The 15,869-nt window shown below is 53.9% G+C and overlaps 1 protein-coding gene across 1 annotated transcript; it reads left to right on the top strand.

The window, feature by feature from the left end:
- The first annotated feature begins 14,037 nt into the window (after window positions 1-14,037).
- On the top strand, window positions 14,038-15,617 carry LOC123107772 (receptor like protein 29). The gene is made up of 2 exons (XM_044529691.1): window positions 14,038-14,739; window positions 14,823-15,617. Exons 1-2 carry the CDS (start codon window positions 14,110-14,112, stop codon window positions 15,573-15,575), a joined length of 1,383 nt encoding a protein of 460 aa, XP_044385626.1. The 5' UTR covers window positions 14,038-14,109; the 3' UTR covers window positions 15,576-15,617.
- Window positions 15,618-15,869: the final 252 nt, after the last annotated feature.

The raw sequence follows: 15,869 nt of genomic DNA, 5'->3' as shown, positions 1-15,869 counted from the left end.
CGCCTGCCAAAGGCTTTGGTGGTGACGCCGTCTTGGGCTCCACGATAACCTCCGTCTTGCCATCCTTTTGATCTTGGTCTCATTGCACCGATATGGAAACCTTTGCTTGATGCCTCGGTACTCTGCGTCTGCGCTTGCCTCCTTATCACCAAAGAGGAAACAAGGACACTGTGCGCGCTGGCGCCCGCCTGGCCTTGGTCGTCATGGCTCACGTCATTGGAACCTCGCGAGGTTTGCCTTGCCTTAAACTCTCCGCCCCTCGCGAGCCAACCTGGTGAGGCCGCTCCTGAGGAGGTCTTGTGTCGTCCGACTCGCGAGGCTTGGCCCCTCGCGAGGGTCTTGAGTGCTTGTTGGTGAAGATGGGTTGTACGGGCCCGCTTGCAGCGCCACGCCGTGGGCCGTAGGCAGGCAAGTCTGGGGATCCCCGTTCCCAGAATGCCGACAGTAGCCCCCGGGCCCAAGGCGCGCTAGGGCTTGGCTTCGAGGCGAAGCCGAAGGTCAAGTGCGTAGCGCCGCGGGCCCCAATAGCCAGCGGCCTTGGTCGACACGTGGCGGTTGATTGGACGTGGGCGTCTCCGCTTCCCCATGCAGCCTCGGCAACTGCCCGACTTGACAAGTCCCTACTACATGCAAGGAAAAACCATCATTATTACCTTAGATCATGGAGGCCGGCGGTTGGCCTCCCCTTGGCTATAAATGGGAGGTGAGGGCGGAGCCCCATCACTCATCTCTTCTCTGCCTCTCCTGCTTCTTCTCCTTTCTTGCTCCACTTCTCGCTGGTGCAGTCATGGCGTCGTTTCGGAGGTTCTCGGCCACAGAAAAGGGCAAGGCTCCCCTGAACGAGCCCGACCTGCTCCCGCCGAAGAAGAGGAGGTCTCATCACCGTGAGATGGTCGTGAGGCCGGTGGTGTCGCGGCCTTGGTATGAGAGGCCTCCTCCTAGGTACCCATTGCCCTTGTATGCTCACGCTGATGAGTCCGGAGGGAGGGACGATGAGCGCCGCCGCCTGCGCCATGGCCTTGGCCACCGTGCGGCGGAGGCGCACGCCGTCGCCCCAGGGGTCCACGCCGCGGACTCCTCGCGCGAGTTCGTGTTGTGGGCGGCGATGCCCCCGAGCACTTGGATTCGCTTGCCTTCCTTCTTCTCTGCAGAGATGTAGCCGAGGGGGCCCCTTGAGCTCTGGCTGCAGCACGCCGACTGCGATGCCCCGGCGACTGGAGCAGAAATTGAAGCCGTCGCCTCCGGGAGGATCTTCATGACCCGAGGGTGGGGCGAGATTGCCCGAGTCTGCCGCGCGGAGGGCGGCCTCGCAATATACTTCGAGTACGACGGCGCCTCCATGCTGTTCTTCAAGGTCTTTGACGAGGAAGGCCGCCGCCTGGAGTGCTGCCTTGAAGGAGGTCACCAGGACGGCGCAGCGGCGGGCGTTGGGCCTGCCACAGGCCTCGCCTGCAGCTTCTCCAGTGACAACAGCGACTCCTGTTGGTCCAGCGACTCTCCCGAGCTCGTGGAGTCTCCGGAGACAAGCGACGACAGCTACGTGCCCCCGAGCTCCCATCGCGCCCGGAGCAAGGCTGCCGTGTCAGGCCGCCGTCGCTGCTGATCTGGATGAGGTTGGTGCCAGCCTCCGATGGCCCACTGTTGATGATGTTGTCATCCACAGGGGCATGTGTAGTTAGGATTCCCTAAGTTCCTGCCTTTTGTTCCCTGTGAGGAATCAAGAAATGGACCCCGCTGGGGCATGTAAGGCGTTTGTAATGTCCTTTGTTGATATTATCCCTATTATGAAGTTGCGCGTATGCGTGCTCCGTTCCGGCTTGGTTTCCCCTTTCCAACCTCGCGACGGCGTGGTGCTCTACGCCGACAGGTCCCGGTCCCCAGGCAGGCTTCAGCCATCGCTGGTATGCCAGGTTGCGTGCCATGGTCAAGGCCAGGAGGTGAGCGGCCTGAGGTCCAGTAAGAGCCCCTGAGACGCGATGCTTAGGAGGTCCCCTTTGGCGCGCAAGCGACCGCCGAGAGGTAGGAGAGGGAGACTACGTCGCCGCAGCGGGGCAACACAAATGACAACTCTATGCTGTAGAAGTTTATTGAGCTGAGCGCGAAACTTATCTTGGCAATCCGAGGTTGGTCCTCGCGAGACGCCAGGCTCGGGTGTCGGCCGCTGCTGAGTAGCTAGGTCAGGCCTGTGCGGGCCTCCCCTCCTCTCCATGTTCTTCCTGGTGCTCTACATCCTCAGGTCCCGGCCCTCGAGCGAACTCAGCCGCCGCTGGTATGCCAGGTCGCGTGCCATGGTCAAGGCCAGGGGGTGAGGGCTGGAGATCCAGTAAGAGCTCATGAGTCACGATGCTCAGGAGCCTCCCCTTTTAACGTGCAAGCGAATCGCATGAGAAAAGAGGGAGAGTCCGCGGTACCGCCCGATGTAGCCTTCAGGAAGTTCCTGCAAGTTAGCGCGAGGAAGGGCGCCGATCGCCGTGGTGATTGCCGATCCGCCTCTGGTACGTGGGAGGGGACTCCCTGCTGTGGAGAGCCCCCGGGGCGTGTACAACCCCGCCCTAACATGTGGCTTGCACGACAGGGATAGACGAGGTGTGTCTGGGCACTCATGAGCCAGCGCGGGACTCACGAGGCCCTACCTCAAGGCGGGTTGCGCCTGGTCTTGATTCTTGTTTGCTGTGTTGGTCCTGTGAGATGGTTAGACAACCTGCGCCGAACGAATCTCCTGAGGTTATCGCGTGAGAAAGCCTAGCACCAACGGCCCAAGGAGGTGCGTGAACGGGGCCGGCCCGCCAGACAGAGATCAACCGTTGGATTTATCTACGTTGTAGGGACGGGCCCGAGCGCAGACGCCGTGCCTAACCCTCTCACGCGAAGGGTCCTGAAGAAAAACGACCGGCGCACGGCTCCCGCGATGGGCGACAATCAAGCAGGTGATAGTCATAGATAGATTAAGCATGAAAGGAAACCTAGCTCAGGTAAATGTATGAACGATACGTGCCACTGGGTCAGGCCCGAGCGGCTTGGGGATGATGCAGCCCAAGGGGTGCCCCCAGCAAGCTAAAGACATAAAAAGGAAGGGATACATGCCATATGGACGGACCCACGTGGCCTGGGAATAATGCAGCCCTGAGGGCGCTCCCAGCTAAATGAACTTGGAAAATGTCACCTAGTTCTGTTCATGAAGGGGTGTTGAGGCAGCTGAAGGTACGCGGCGAAGGGGTTGCCCCTCATGAGCCACCGGGCCCTGGGCCACGGGAGGCTCTGGGGGTCCAGGCGGTTCCTTGAGGACCGTGTCCATCTACGACTGCATGGTGTCTGGCCTCCTGACCCGCCATGATGCTCTGCAGGTTGCACTGATAGGCAGACGCCACGCTCGGCAGGCCAAAGGACATGTGAACGTAGCTGTGAGGTGGACCTTCGCAGTGCCCAACACGCGAAGGCCAGAAGCGCTCCTGTGATGCGGCTCGGTTGAGCCCTGGGATGTCGATGTAGACGGGCAGCTCACCACCCTCGCCTGGGTGGGGAGCAACACCAGGTGGGCGGCGGTCGCCGCGTATTGCTCTTGCTTCCTCAAGCTCTTGAGATACCTTGGTGACGAACTCCTGAGCGCCGAGCACTCCTTGCCCAGTGTCCTCCTGAGGGAGACATACCGCGAAGCACACCTGCAAATGGTGCCCGAGCACCTCCCTCGTGACGTTAGCAAGGTCTGAGGCCCTCCAGAAGAGAGCCCCCGAGCCGTGCCCAAGGAGGGCGCCGGGCCCGCCTTCCTATGCGATGGAGGGAGGCGTCCCAGGTGCGGGCGCTGATCCTGACAGGGTGCCACTTGCTGCGCTGCCCTCCTGAGGTCCGGCACGGAGTAGCTGCTTCTTCTTCTTGGGGACATCCTCAGGAGGGTACCGAGCTGCATTGTTGTTGGGGTCTTCGATTGACGCTACTTGGAAGGCGCGCTCGAGGGAGCACACCGCATCTCTTTCTTCATAGGGGACTGTGATAATCCCGCCGCTTCCTGGCATCTTGAGGACGTTGTAGCCGTGGTACGTCACTGCCATGAACTTGGACAGGGCCGAATACCCGAGGATGGCATTGTACGGCAGACGAATGTGGGCGACGTCAAAGTCGATGAGCTCGATGTGGTAGTTGTTGCATTTTCCGAAGGAGACTGGGAGGCGAACCTGTCCTATCGGCATGGTGGAGCCGTCGGTCACTCCTAAGAAAGGCTTGGTGGGCTGAATCTGATCATACGGCACTTGGAGGTTGTCGAACGTCTCGACGGACAGGATGTTGAGCCCTGCGCCGCCATCGATGAGGGTCTTGGTGACTTGCACGTTGCTGATGACGGGTGAACAAAGCATTGGGAGGACGCCGGCGGTGGCCGCGCACTTGAGCTGATCTGCTGAGCTGAAGGTAATGGCACACTTGGACGACCTGAGCGGGCGCATGGCCTCGAGCTTGGGAAGGATTGCGTTCACCTCGCGAGCGAACTATTTGAAAATACGTTGTGAGGCTGGGGCTTGAGCTCCGCCCAAGATGCAAGCGATAGCACGCGGTTCCTGGAAGCCCCCAGCCCCCTCGTCTTGGTGGTGTTCGTCGTTTCTTCTTGATGGCGGCAGTGGATGAAGCCCAGCATTGCCCTGAGGACGATCCTTGCGAGGTTGATCCCTCCAGGCACCTTCGCGAGGCTGGTCCTGCCAGCGGTCCTCACGAGGCCGGTCGCGCCACTCCTGACGCGGGCCACGATCATCCCAGCGTCCGCCACCACGTCCTCCTCCTTGTCCGTAGCCCCGGTCGTGGCACTCGGGGCGTCGACCGAGGCATCCTTCTCAAATGGCTCTGAGCTCTTGACAGTCATTGGTGTTGTGGCTATGCAGGTTATGGAAGGTGCAGAACGGTCGGCTGCCCTTGGATGACTTAGGTTGGTCCCTGCCGCGCTTGGTGTCCAGCTCCGCCGCGAGCATGGCTGGTCCCTTGCGCTTCACGTCTTTGGCCTTGGCTTTCTTCTCCTCCGGGTTCGCAGCCGGGAGCTCGAGGAGGGAGAAGCGCCCCTTCTCAGCTCTTGCGCACTTGGTTTCCAGGTTGAATAGCTCCAGGGACGTGCACAACTCCTCGTGGATGGCGAGCTCCTCCTTCATCTTGACGTCGCGGATGCCATCGGAGAACGCGGTGATGATGGCCTCGTCCATCACCTTAGGGATCTTGAGGTAAACATTGTTGAAGCGCTGGATGTACTTCTGGAGGGTCTCTCGTGGTTGTTGCTTGACACGGCGTAGGTCACCCGCAACCGGCGGGCGGTCGCGAGTGCCCTGGAAGTTGGCAACAAAACGGTCGTGCATCTCGTTCCAAGAGGAGATCGAGCCTGGAGGCAGATTCAGGAGCCAGGAGTGGGCACCATCCCTGAGAGCCATGGGGAACCAGTTCGCCATGGCTTTCTCGTCGCCGTTGGCCGCCTCGATGCTCATCTCGTAGAGCTACAGGAACTCCGCGGGGTCGGGTGCCGTCATAGCGAGGAGGCAGATCCGGCTTGAACTTGACTGGCCAAGCAACGCTACGCACCTCAGGCGTGAAGGCGCGGCAGCCTGCCATGGTCATCGGGACTCTGCGCTGGTGGAGAACTTTTCCTTGATGGGGTCCATGCACCGCCACTACAGGCGGCACGCGGTCTTGCCGTGGTGGCGCAGGGAGCGCGGGGGCGTTTTCTCGCGGCCGAGGGACTTCTTGGCAGCTTCTTTCTTCTTGCGCGGGCGCCGGACGCGGCAGGTCGCACCATGGGGCCGCGCGCCTGGGCGCCAAGACTCCATCTTAGGGCAGAGGTGGTGGAGGCGCTCCATGGGCCACGCCGCCCGCGGCTGGCGGAGGGCGAGGCAGTGAGAGGGACGGCCCAGGGGAGCCCCCTGCGGCGCTGACAAGCTTGACGATGCGGTCGAGCCAGTCCTCGTAGAGGTCGTCGACGGAGCGGTAGCGCAGGAGCTCGCGCGCTGTGTATAGAGCGGCTTGCACGTCCACGGGAGCGCGACGAGCATGGGATGACGAACCGGCCGGGGTCAGCGATGGAGTGAAGGTGCGGCTGTCCCGCCGCACCGAGGGGTCTAGCGAGGATGCTTGCTGCTCGTTCCCCGCCGGGCCGGTGGCGGCGTTGGCGGCAGGCGGCGGAGAACGACGGGGTGGCCCGCCGATGGGAGCCGTCTGAGCAACGCGGGCGGCGAGGGCAGCCCGGCGCTCAGCGCGAGCGCGGCGAGCGTCTGCCATGGAGAATATGAGACAACGGGACGCGAGGCAACGGAAGGGAAGTTTCGGCGCACCCTTACCTAGCGCGCCAAATGTCGGATCACAGGTTCCGGCAAAACCCTCAAGGTTCAAACACTGGGGTGCGCGCGAAGATCTCCCCCTACCGATCCATGTCCTAACTTTTCTAAGATCTCAGGGACTAACTCGACGAACTCGCAACACAAAGGAGACAAGATTTATACTGGTTCGGGCCACTGTTGTGCTGTAATACCCTACTCCGGTGTGGTGTGGTGGATTGCCTCTTGGGCTGAGGATGAACAGTACAAGGGGAAGAAAGCCTCCTGAGGAGAGGCGTTTTTGTGCTCGATGAACTTGTGGTCGTTCCAGTCTCTCCGAGATTAGTTTCCTCCTACTGCGGTGGCTAATCCTATTTATAGAGGCCCTGGTCCTCTCCCCAAATATTGAGCGGGAAGGGAGCCAACAATGGCCAATTCGAAAGGGGACATCTAGTACAGCTTATCCTGACAAAAGCAGTATTCGCCTGCCAAAGGCTCTGGTGGTGACGCCGTCTTGGGCTCCACGGTGACCTCCTTCTTGCCGTCCTTCTGGTCTTGGTCTCGTTGCACCAATATGGAAACCTTTGCTTGACGCCTCGGTACTCTGTGTCTGCGCTTGCCTCCTTAGCACCAAAGAGGAAACAAAAACACTGTGTGCGCTGGCGCCCGCCTGACCTTGGTCATCATGGCTCACGTTATTGGAACCTCGCGAGGTTTGCCTTGCCTTGAACTCTCCACCCCTCGCGAGCCAGCCTGGTGAGGCCGCTCCTAAGGAGGTCTTGTCTCGTCCGCCTCATGAGGGTCTTGAGTGCTTATTGGTGAGGATGGGTCGTACGGGCCCGCTTGCAGCGCCATGCCATGGGCTGCAGGCAGGCAAGTCTGGGGACCCCCATTTCCAAAACACCGACAACGTCGATGATGTAAGGCACTTGCCTGGCGGCGGTTGCCGTGGACTGCCTACTGCGCTACTTGGCGGCGTAGTAGTATGGAGCTTTCTAATGCCCCGGCCATGGCGGCGTCTAGACGGTGGGAAACACCATCGGGGCTCCGCGACCTCCACCACGTCCACGACTAGCACGTCCACTGATGACCCACAAGTATAGAGGATCACAATAGTCTTCGAGGGCAGCATTCCACCCAAATTTATTGATTCAATACAAGGGAGCCAAAGAATATTTATAAGCCCTAGTAGTTGAGTTGTCAATTCAACCACACCTGAGAATCACTTACTTGCAGTAGTTTATTAGTAGCACAATAATATGATAGTAGTGATAACAATAGTAATGATAACAGTAGCAGTGAAAGTGGTAGTAGTTTGGTAGCAATAAAGTAGCAGCAGTAACAGTAACTTGAGCAAAGACAATAATATTAAAGAGTAGGCATAAAGTAGCGATGGATATTTAGATGAAATTCATTATGTAACAGTCACAACATGGAGTGACACACAATAGCTCAAATTCATCAATCATATGTACGCATGTATTCCGTATATAGTCATATGTGCTTACGGTAAGTACATACATGCCATCTTTTACCCTACCCTTATGTGGTAGCGGGTCCTAATGTAAACTAAGAGTAATTAAGGCGCTCTCTTTAATAAATGATGGCAAAAAAGTGCTCCTTTTAATAGAGAACCCGAAAAAAGCATTAACACACAGTGAATACATGAACTCCACAAGTCAAAGTCATCCCCGTTAATATCCCAATTATTGTCACCTTAGGGGTCTAGGGTTCAGAACGATGAAAGGTGCATACAACTTGCAATTAAGATCAACATCTCAAATATAGTCATGAAAAGCATAAGTGTTCAGATCTGAAATCATGACACTCGAACCCTAGTGACAAGCATTAAGCATAGCAAAGTCATCGCAACATCAATTTCGGAACATAATGGATATTAGGGATCAAGCCCTAACAAATTGTCTCGATTACATAATAAATCTCATCCATCTCCATCTACCTCTAGTATGCCTACAAAGAAATTACTCACTAATGATGATGAGCATCATGCAATTGTTGATGAAGAAGGATTGGTGATGATGACGGCAACGGATCCCTCTCTCCGGAGCCTCGAACGAACTCTAGATTAGGGCTTATTGCCATATGTTATCCATGTTTACTAGCATGTCTGTTACTTCTTGGTGTTCATTACCATATGTATTCTTATTCATGCTAACACCCTTTGAGGATAATTTTGAAGGAAATATGCCCTAGAGGCAATAATAAAGTTGTTATTTTATATTTACTTATTCATGATAAAGGTTTATTATTCATGCTAGAATTGTATTGATTGGAAACCTAAATACATGTGGGAATACATAAACAAACACCGTGTCCCTAGTGAGCCTCTACTAGACTAGCTCGTTGATCAAAGATGGTTAAGATTTCCTAACCATGGACCTGAGTTGTCATTTGATAACGGGATCACATCATTAGCAGAATGATGCGATGGAAAAGACCCATCTGTTAGCTTAGCATAATGATTGTTCAGTTTTATTGCTATTGCTTTCTTCATGTCAAATAGATGTTCCTTCGACTATGAGATTATGCCAGTCCCGGATACCGGAGGGATGCCTTGTGTGCTATCAGACGTCACACGTAACTGTGTGATCATAAAGATGCTCTACAGGTATCTCTGAAGGTATTTGTTGAGTTGGCACAGATCGAGATTAGGAGTTGTCACTCCGAGTATCGGAGAGGTATCTCTGGGCCCTCTCGGCAATACACATCATAAGCTTGCAAGCAAACGACTAAGGAGTTAGTCACGAGGTGATGTATTAGGGAACGAGTAAAGAGACTTGCCGATAACGAGATTGAACTAGGTATGAAGATACCGACGATCAAATCTCGGGCAAGTAACATACCGATGCACAAAGGAAATTACGTATGTTGCCATAACGGTTCGACTGATAAAGATCTTCGTAGAATATGTAGGAGCAAATATGAGCATCCAGGCTCCGCTATTGGTTGTTGACTGGAGAGGTGTCTCGTTCATGTCTACATAGTTCTCGAACCCATAGGGTCCGCATGCTTAACATTCGTTGGCGATATAGTATTATATGAGTTATGTGATTTGGTGACCTAATGTTTCTCGGAGTCCTAGATGAGATCACGGACATGACGAGGAGTCTCAAAATGGTCGAAAGGTAAATATTGATATATAGGACGATGGTATTCAGACACCGGAAGTGTTTCGGAGGGTACCAGGTACTTATCTGGTCACTGGAAAGGAGTTTTGGGCACCCCCGGCAAAGATATGGGCCTTATGGGCCAAGTGAAGGAACACACCAGCCCTGGTGCACCCCTACAGAGGCCAGACCTATGAGGAGGAGAAGGAAAGAGGGGAGGGCAAGGAAAATGTGGATTAGGATTCCTACTTCCTCCCCCCTCTTTCCGTGCCCCTCGGTTAGATATGGCACGGGGCGCGCGCAGCTTGGGAGGGAGCGCCTCCTATGGCTGTTCCTCCCTCCCTCCCACCTATATATATGAGGAGGGGGCACCTAGCACAGACCAGACAATTGCCTAACCATGTGTGGCGCCCCCCTCCACAGTTTACACCCCCGGTAATAGTTTTGTGGTGCTTAGGCGAAGCCCTGTGAGAATCACTTCACCATCACCGCCATCATGCCATCGTGCTGACCGAACTCATCTACTTCCTCGACACTTTGCTGGATCAAGAGTTCGAGGGACGTCATCGAGCTGAACGTGCGCAGAACTCGGAGGTGTCGTACGTTCGGTACTTGATCGGTGGGAACGAGAAGAAGTTCGACTACATCTACTGTGTTGTCAAACGTTTTCGCTTTCAGTCTATGAGGGTACGTAGACACACTCTCCGCCTCTCGTTGCTATGCATCTCCTAGATAGATCTTATGTGAGCGTAGGACTTTTTTTTGAAATTGCACACTACGTTTCCAACAAATTTATAAAACAAACATCTGTTAAATATACTGCCTATAGCTTGCTTAACTTCTTGGCTAGAGTTAGTCTTTGCGCGAATGGCGGAACGTGTCATCTAGTCTTGACAATAAACATAGCTCTGGAAGACAGCCGTTATGATGTGCTTACAACACGATGAAATGTGGAATGTGTGCATAGTACGTCACGACTACTCACGTCATGCATCAAGAGTCACTTGTCCAACCAATGGCCCTTCCCGTCGCGTAGGGTTACCTTGATTAAGAATTACTTCAGACAAGATCATTGGGTGTTTAATGATTACATGTGATTTATCCCCAAGGAGTTTCTTTTCACTATCATACTAATCCTTTCTCCAGTGTTGTTCAGAATAGCATTCCAAGCATCCTTGCTTCTTATCTCCTCCTTGATTGATCTACGAGATCCTGGGTACCCGCGGGACCTCAGAACGAATGTTGTTGCAATCGAACACATACAAATAATGTGAAATACACAAAGATTCCAACGACCCCATGCACAAATATATAGGGTTGCAAGGCCATGCTCAACCTATTGCCTTATCGAATTACTCACACATGGCGATCAGATCACAAGATGGACTCATTGAAGACGACATAAAGATAAATGATTGATCGATAATATGTCTTACAATAGTTACCGATTGCTATACACCGATTACAAGTATGAATAACATGGAGAGAATGGCGGCGGTGATGATGGTGGCGGCGACTATGGAGATGAGGTGGGAATTGACGGCAGCTAGGGTTGGAGATGGCTTTTTGTTATGTGTTTCGTGAATGTTGGCTCTTTTGTTGAGATTCTGACGTTGCCTCTTTTATAGAAAATTTTCAGGCGGACGCGTTGGTGCCGACATCGTGCGGTATGACCACTCGTATAAGCGCGTGTGCTCGTAGCCTCCTACCATGCGGCGTTTTGCGTTCTGAATTGGTTGTAGTGCCTCCTATTGACTTGTCTTCTTCACCAAACTTCATATTTCTTTCTTTGCTGTGATGACATTCTTCCATGTTTGAGCCAATTTTATGTGAAAACGCATTAAACAAAGTATTTTACAACTTCTTTCATTTATTAGTCATTAATAGTGATATCGGAGTGATCCTCTCAAAAAATCCGGAATTACCTGGTTTAAACAATGGTAAAATGAGTGTAAAAATATCAGCAATCACATTATCATGATGAGAGAAAAGCTCACTTACATGAAGAAAGCTCACAAGAACAAGTGGTTGTCGACCCCCATCGTTGATTGCGATGAATCCTTGCATTTCAAACTCTGTCTCGCGTTAGTATATTCTAAATAGAAGTGTGTGTACTTCAAGAAGCAGGTCATCCCGAGGGTCATCATTTTGCAATTAAGCTGACCTCGCTCTTCAAATGCGTACGCTTCCATTCAAAATATACTAACGTGAGATAAGGGAATCTTCAACGCTGACATTTAAATTGGACACCGTATCCGTTTGTGTATTGATCGGACCAATCCACGAGCACTAGTGCGGGACCCGATCATCCAACCATGTTCGCATCCATTTCTAATCGAACTTTAACAAATCAAACGGGTTTCATCAAATACGACGGAATTTGGCAAAGCTCGGACATAATTTACATAAACAAATGATATTTCGTCTGCTTAACTAAACCAAGCCTGAAAGTAATTATAGAAAATATCACAATTCATTCGTGCAAATATCTCTAGTGTAATAAGTTCAAAATCAACGAGATAACTAGATGTTAAACAAGTTTTTTGAATAATCAATTCCAAATTCAATGGAACTAGAGCCCGACACATATTGGCCCTGTTTGATTCGGCTGTGGATTTCTAAAAGCAACTGTGAAAAATCTGCCGTGGAAAAACAGATGTGGAGAATCTGATGTGAAAAAGATGTACGTCATTTGGCAAACCAGCTGATACAACTTTTTTAGATTTTGGCCCGCGGCGGAATCAAATTTTGGAAAGCACGTCCTGGGCTGGTTCCGTTTTTGCTTCAGATTTTGGCAGCGGATTTCTGGAATCGGATTCTGCTGGTTCCCCTCTGGTTCAGATTCTGCTGCGCGGCAGCGGAATCCGTCGATAAAAGCTGAACCAAATAGGGCCATTGTCTCACATAAACTGCCCCTTAAGATTTATCGAACAATGTATGTGGGTGAATGGCCTGCACTCGATGCCGTAGTACATGGCTATACAACATGTACAATAACACTGAGTGAATAGATGAATTAATCAATGTGTAGAGTAACAGGAAGCAACACTTACTATCTCCATGGTTGACGAGCCCAATGGCCATCTTAACTCCACTTGGTAAATCGTACAACAAAATTTTATGACGGAGCTGCAAATGGTGTACCACTGATGCGTTAGTGACTTCACATTGCGCGTATGAATGACGTGCATGTCGTAGGGCTTGAAGTTCTTTCGTTCATGAAACGAAGCATGCAAACTTTGCCAAAAGGTCAGGCCTTTGTTCAGGCTACAAAGTCCATATAAACGGCCTTTGTTCATGCTACAAAGTCCATAGAAACGGCCTCTGTTCATGCTACAAAGTCCATAAAAACGATCAATCACGTATCACACAACAACTCATCCTCAATTACTGAGTATCCCTTCATATTGAGCTTCTCTAGAAAACAACAAAAAGTTAAAAAAAAACTCAATGGCATTTGCTCGAAAATCTGGGACGCGGTTCGCCGTGGACAGTGTCAATAAGGGTGTGTAGGCTATTCCTAGATGGACAACGACGTAGTTCAAGGATGTATTTGGTTTAAGGGACAATCTAGGGTGGCTATAGGTATCCCCAACTAGCTGGCTATGATAGCCATTTTTTTGTTTGGTCGGGCGTGGGTATAGTTAGCCCATATTTTGTTTGGTTTGAAGGATAAAATATTGTGGATAGCCAGTAAAGTCTTTGGTTTTGAAGAGAAATCAAGAATAGAAGGTGCTGCGTCAAGTTTGTACTCCCTGTTACCACGAAATCTTCTGTAGCAGGATAGGATTAGTGCACACGAATTTGCAACAGAACATACCCAACTAATCAGTACACAGCAGCACGCAGACCATGCGTCTGTACAGTACACAGCAGCATGCACACCACGCATCCATTCATACACGGTACACACAGCACAAACGACGCCCTCGTCAAGCTTCGGTCGCTCACCCTCGCCTTTGTCTACAGCCGCTCTCTCCTCGAGCAATAGCAGCGTTGCCTACTCAAACGGTCAAACGCCGGCCAACGGCGCCGACGCTCGCCCTCCTCAGGCGCCTTCGCCGGCGGCCTCGTCGCTTGGGGCACAGATCGAGCCGAGTTGAGAGGCACGCGAGGTGCTCGAGGAGCTTCTGTTTCAGGCAAAGGGTGAGATGCAGCGAAGAAAACGATTCGCGAGCTCCGTGGTTGCCCATATCCGCGAGAATCTCCCGTACGTGCGGAGCCGGATTTTCAACGAATATTCCAGGAATCTGGCTATCCATATCCTTTCTCGCCCATGAACCAAACGCCTGGTATCCCTAAAAAAACTGGGCTATCCCTGTCCTCGCTGGGCTATCCCGGGAACCAAACGCATCACAAGCGGGTGTGGGTTTGCGGACGGCGGGGAATGCCTAGGCACTGGCTATGTTTTTCTGTGTGGTGAAAGTAGAGAGCGCATTTTTTTTGTTTTGACGCGAGCATGGTTCTTTGTTGATGACATTGTTGCCTGTCAGACTATGTTCGCAATATTTTCGGGTAGCAGTAAATGAACTTCAGCCCTTTTTAATTTTTCACCATGTACTATGTGTGAAAGGCTGTCAGAGTGCGTGTGTCTTATCACAGTCTCAAAGCCCATAAAGCAGGTAGCTAGAGCATCCAGATGCGGAGACCTATTCTATTCTATCAGTCTATCTCCTTTGCACTATACCCCACTGCGTACTTGGAAAATGGCTTCTTCTTCTCCTTCTTCCCTCCTCTCGGCCGGCGTCTCCATCCTCCTGATCCAAGCCGTGGCGGTGAGCGTCGGCGTGGCCACAGCGGGAGACGCGCCGGCGCAGCTGCCGCGGTCGGAGCTGGCGGCCATCTTCAGGGTGATGGCCGACCTCCTCGGCGACCCGACGTGGCCGCAGCTCCACCCGCGGCCCTGCACGGACACGCCCTGGCCGGGCCTCCAGTGCGAGCTCGCCCCCGACGACAGCACCCGCCTCCGCTCCACCCGCCTCCACTTCGGCCCCGACGTCTCCACCCCGCCGTGCAGGCCCGGCGCCAGGCTCGCCGCCCCCGCGATCCTTGGCCTGCCCCACCTCAGGACCCTTTCCCTCTTCGGCTGCTTCGTTGACGCCGGCCCCGTCGAGCTGCCGCCGGCGCTCTTCACCAACGCCTCCTCCCTCGAGCAGCTCGTCCTCAAGTCCAACCCGGGCCTCACCGGCCGGATACCGGCAACCTTGACCAACCTGAAGAGCCTGCAAGTGCTTAGCCTGTCCCAGAACGGCTTCCACGGCGAGATCCCCAGGGAGCTCGGCGGCCTCGCCGCGTTGCAGCAGCTCGACCTCAGCTACAACAACATCACCGGCGAGGTACGTGCGTCGACCTCACGTGCGCCCTTAACTTCGTTATGAATGTGCATGCCGTGATTCGTGACACTGACACGTACTAGCAGATACCGGAGGAGATTGGAGGGATGGCAAGCCTGTCCATCCTGGACCTGAGCTGGAACAGCATCGGCGGCGGCGTGCCGGCGGCGTTGGGTGGCCTGAAGATGCTGCAGAAGGCGGACCTGAGCTACAACCGGCTGGCCGGCGTGGTGCCACCGGAGATCGGCTCTCTGAAGGAGCTGGTGTTCCTGGACCTGAGCCACAACGGGCTGGCGGGCCCGCTGCCAGCCTCGCTTGCCGGGCTGGCGAAGCTGCAGTACCTGCTCCTGCAGGACAACCCCATCGGCACGGCGGTGCCGGCGGTGGTCGGGTCGTTGCGTCGGCTCCAGGTGCTGGGCCTGTCGGGATGCAACCTGACGGGGCCGATCCCGCGGGGCGCGTTCGCGGCGCTGGGGAGCCTGATGGCGCTGTCGCTGGACCGGAACCGGCTGGACGGGCCGATCCCGGCGAGCCTCGGCGCGCTACCGCACCTGGGGCAGCTCAACCTGAGCCAGAACCGGCTCGCCGGGGAGATCGCCCTGCCGGTCGAGTTCGTGGCGCGGCTCGGCAGGCGGCTCGACGTGCGCGGCAACGAGGAGCTGTGCGTCGGCCAGGGCAGGTACAGCGGGCTGCAGGCGAGCTACCTCAGGGCGCCGCCGTGCGTGGGACGGGGGAGCACCAACGGGACGGCCGCGCTGGACGAGGGCACCGCGGGGGTTTACGGACCAGTCGTTGGGTTGGTGTGCCACCTTCTTGTGCTGTTGGTACTCGAGCTGTGACGTCTCTGATGAAATATTTGAGCGGGCGATCATTCTTCACGAGATTACGTGTTCTCTTGCAGTTTTACCCGATTGGATGAACGTTCCAAAATGCCTGCACCTGGTTCGATCGCGTTATAGGCACATCCTACAGCAGCGTGCCAATATTTGAGCACTTTTAAATTTTACTACATTTTAGCACCTTTTAACACCCTCCGTTCCAAATTACTTGTGAAATGGTTGTATCTAGGAATGGGGTGACAAATAACTCGCCTGAATTACTTGTGAAATGGGTAAAAATGGATGTATCTAAAG

The sequence above is a fragment of the Triticum aestivum genome, chromosome 5A (genome assembly GCF_018294505.1).
Source record: "Triticum aestivum cultivar Chinese Spring chromosome 5A, IWGSC CS RefSeq v2.1, whole genome shotgun sequence".
In the NCBI taxonomy this organism is placed as follows: domain Eukaryota; kingdom Viridiplantae; phylum Streptophyta; class Magnoliopsida; order Poales; family Poaceae; genus Triticum; species Triticum aestivum.
The sequence above is the reverse complement of the archived record's forward strand: the minus strand, read 5'-3'. Positions and strand labels throughout refer to the sequence as shown.

Excerpts from the sequence above, each read along its gene's own strand:
- LOC123107772 (XM_044529691.1), top strand. The coding sequence starts at position 14,110 with ATGGCTTCTTCTTCTCCTTCTTCCCTCCTCTCGGCCGGCGTCTCCATC. Across the intron at positions 14,740-14,822 it reads ACAACAACATCACCGGCGAG|ATACCGGAGGAGATTGGAGG; the intron begins GTACGTGCGTCG and ends ACGTACTAGCAG.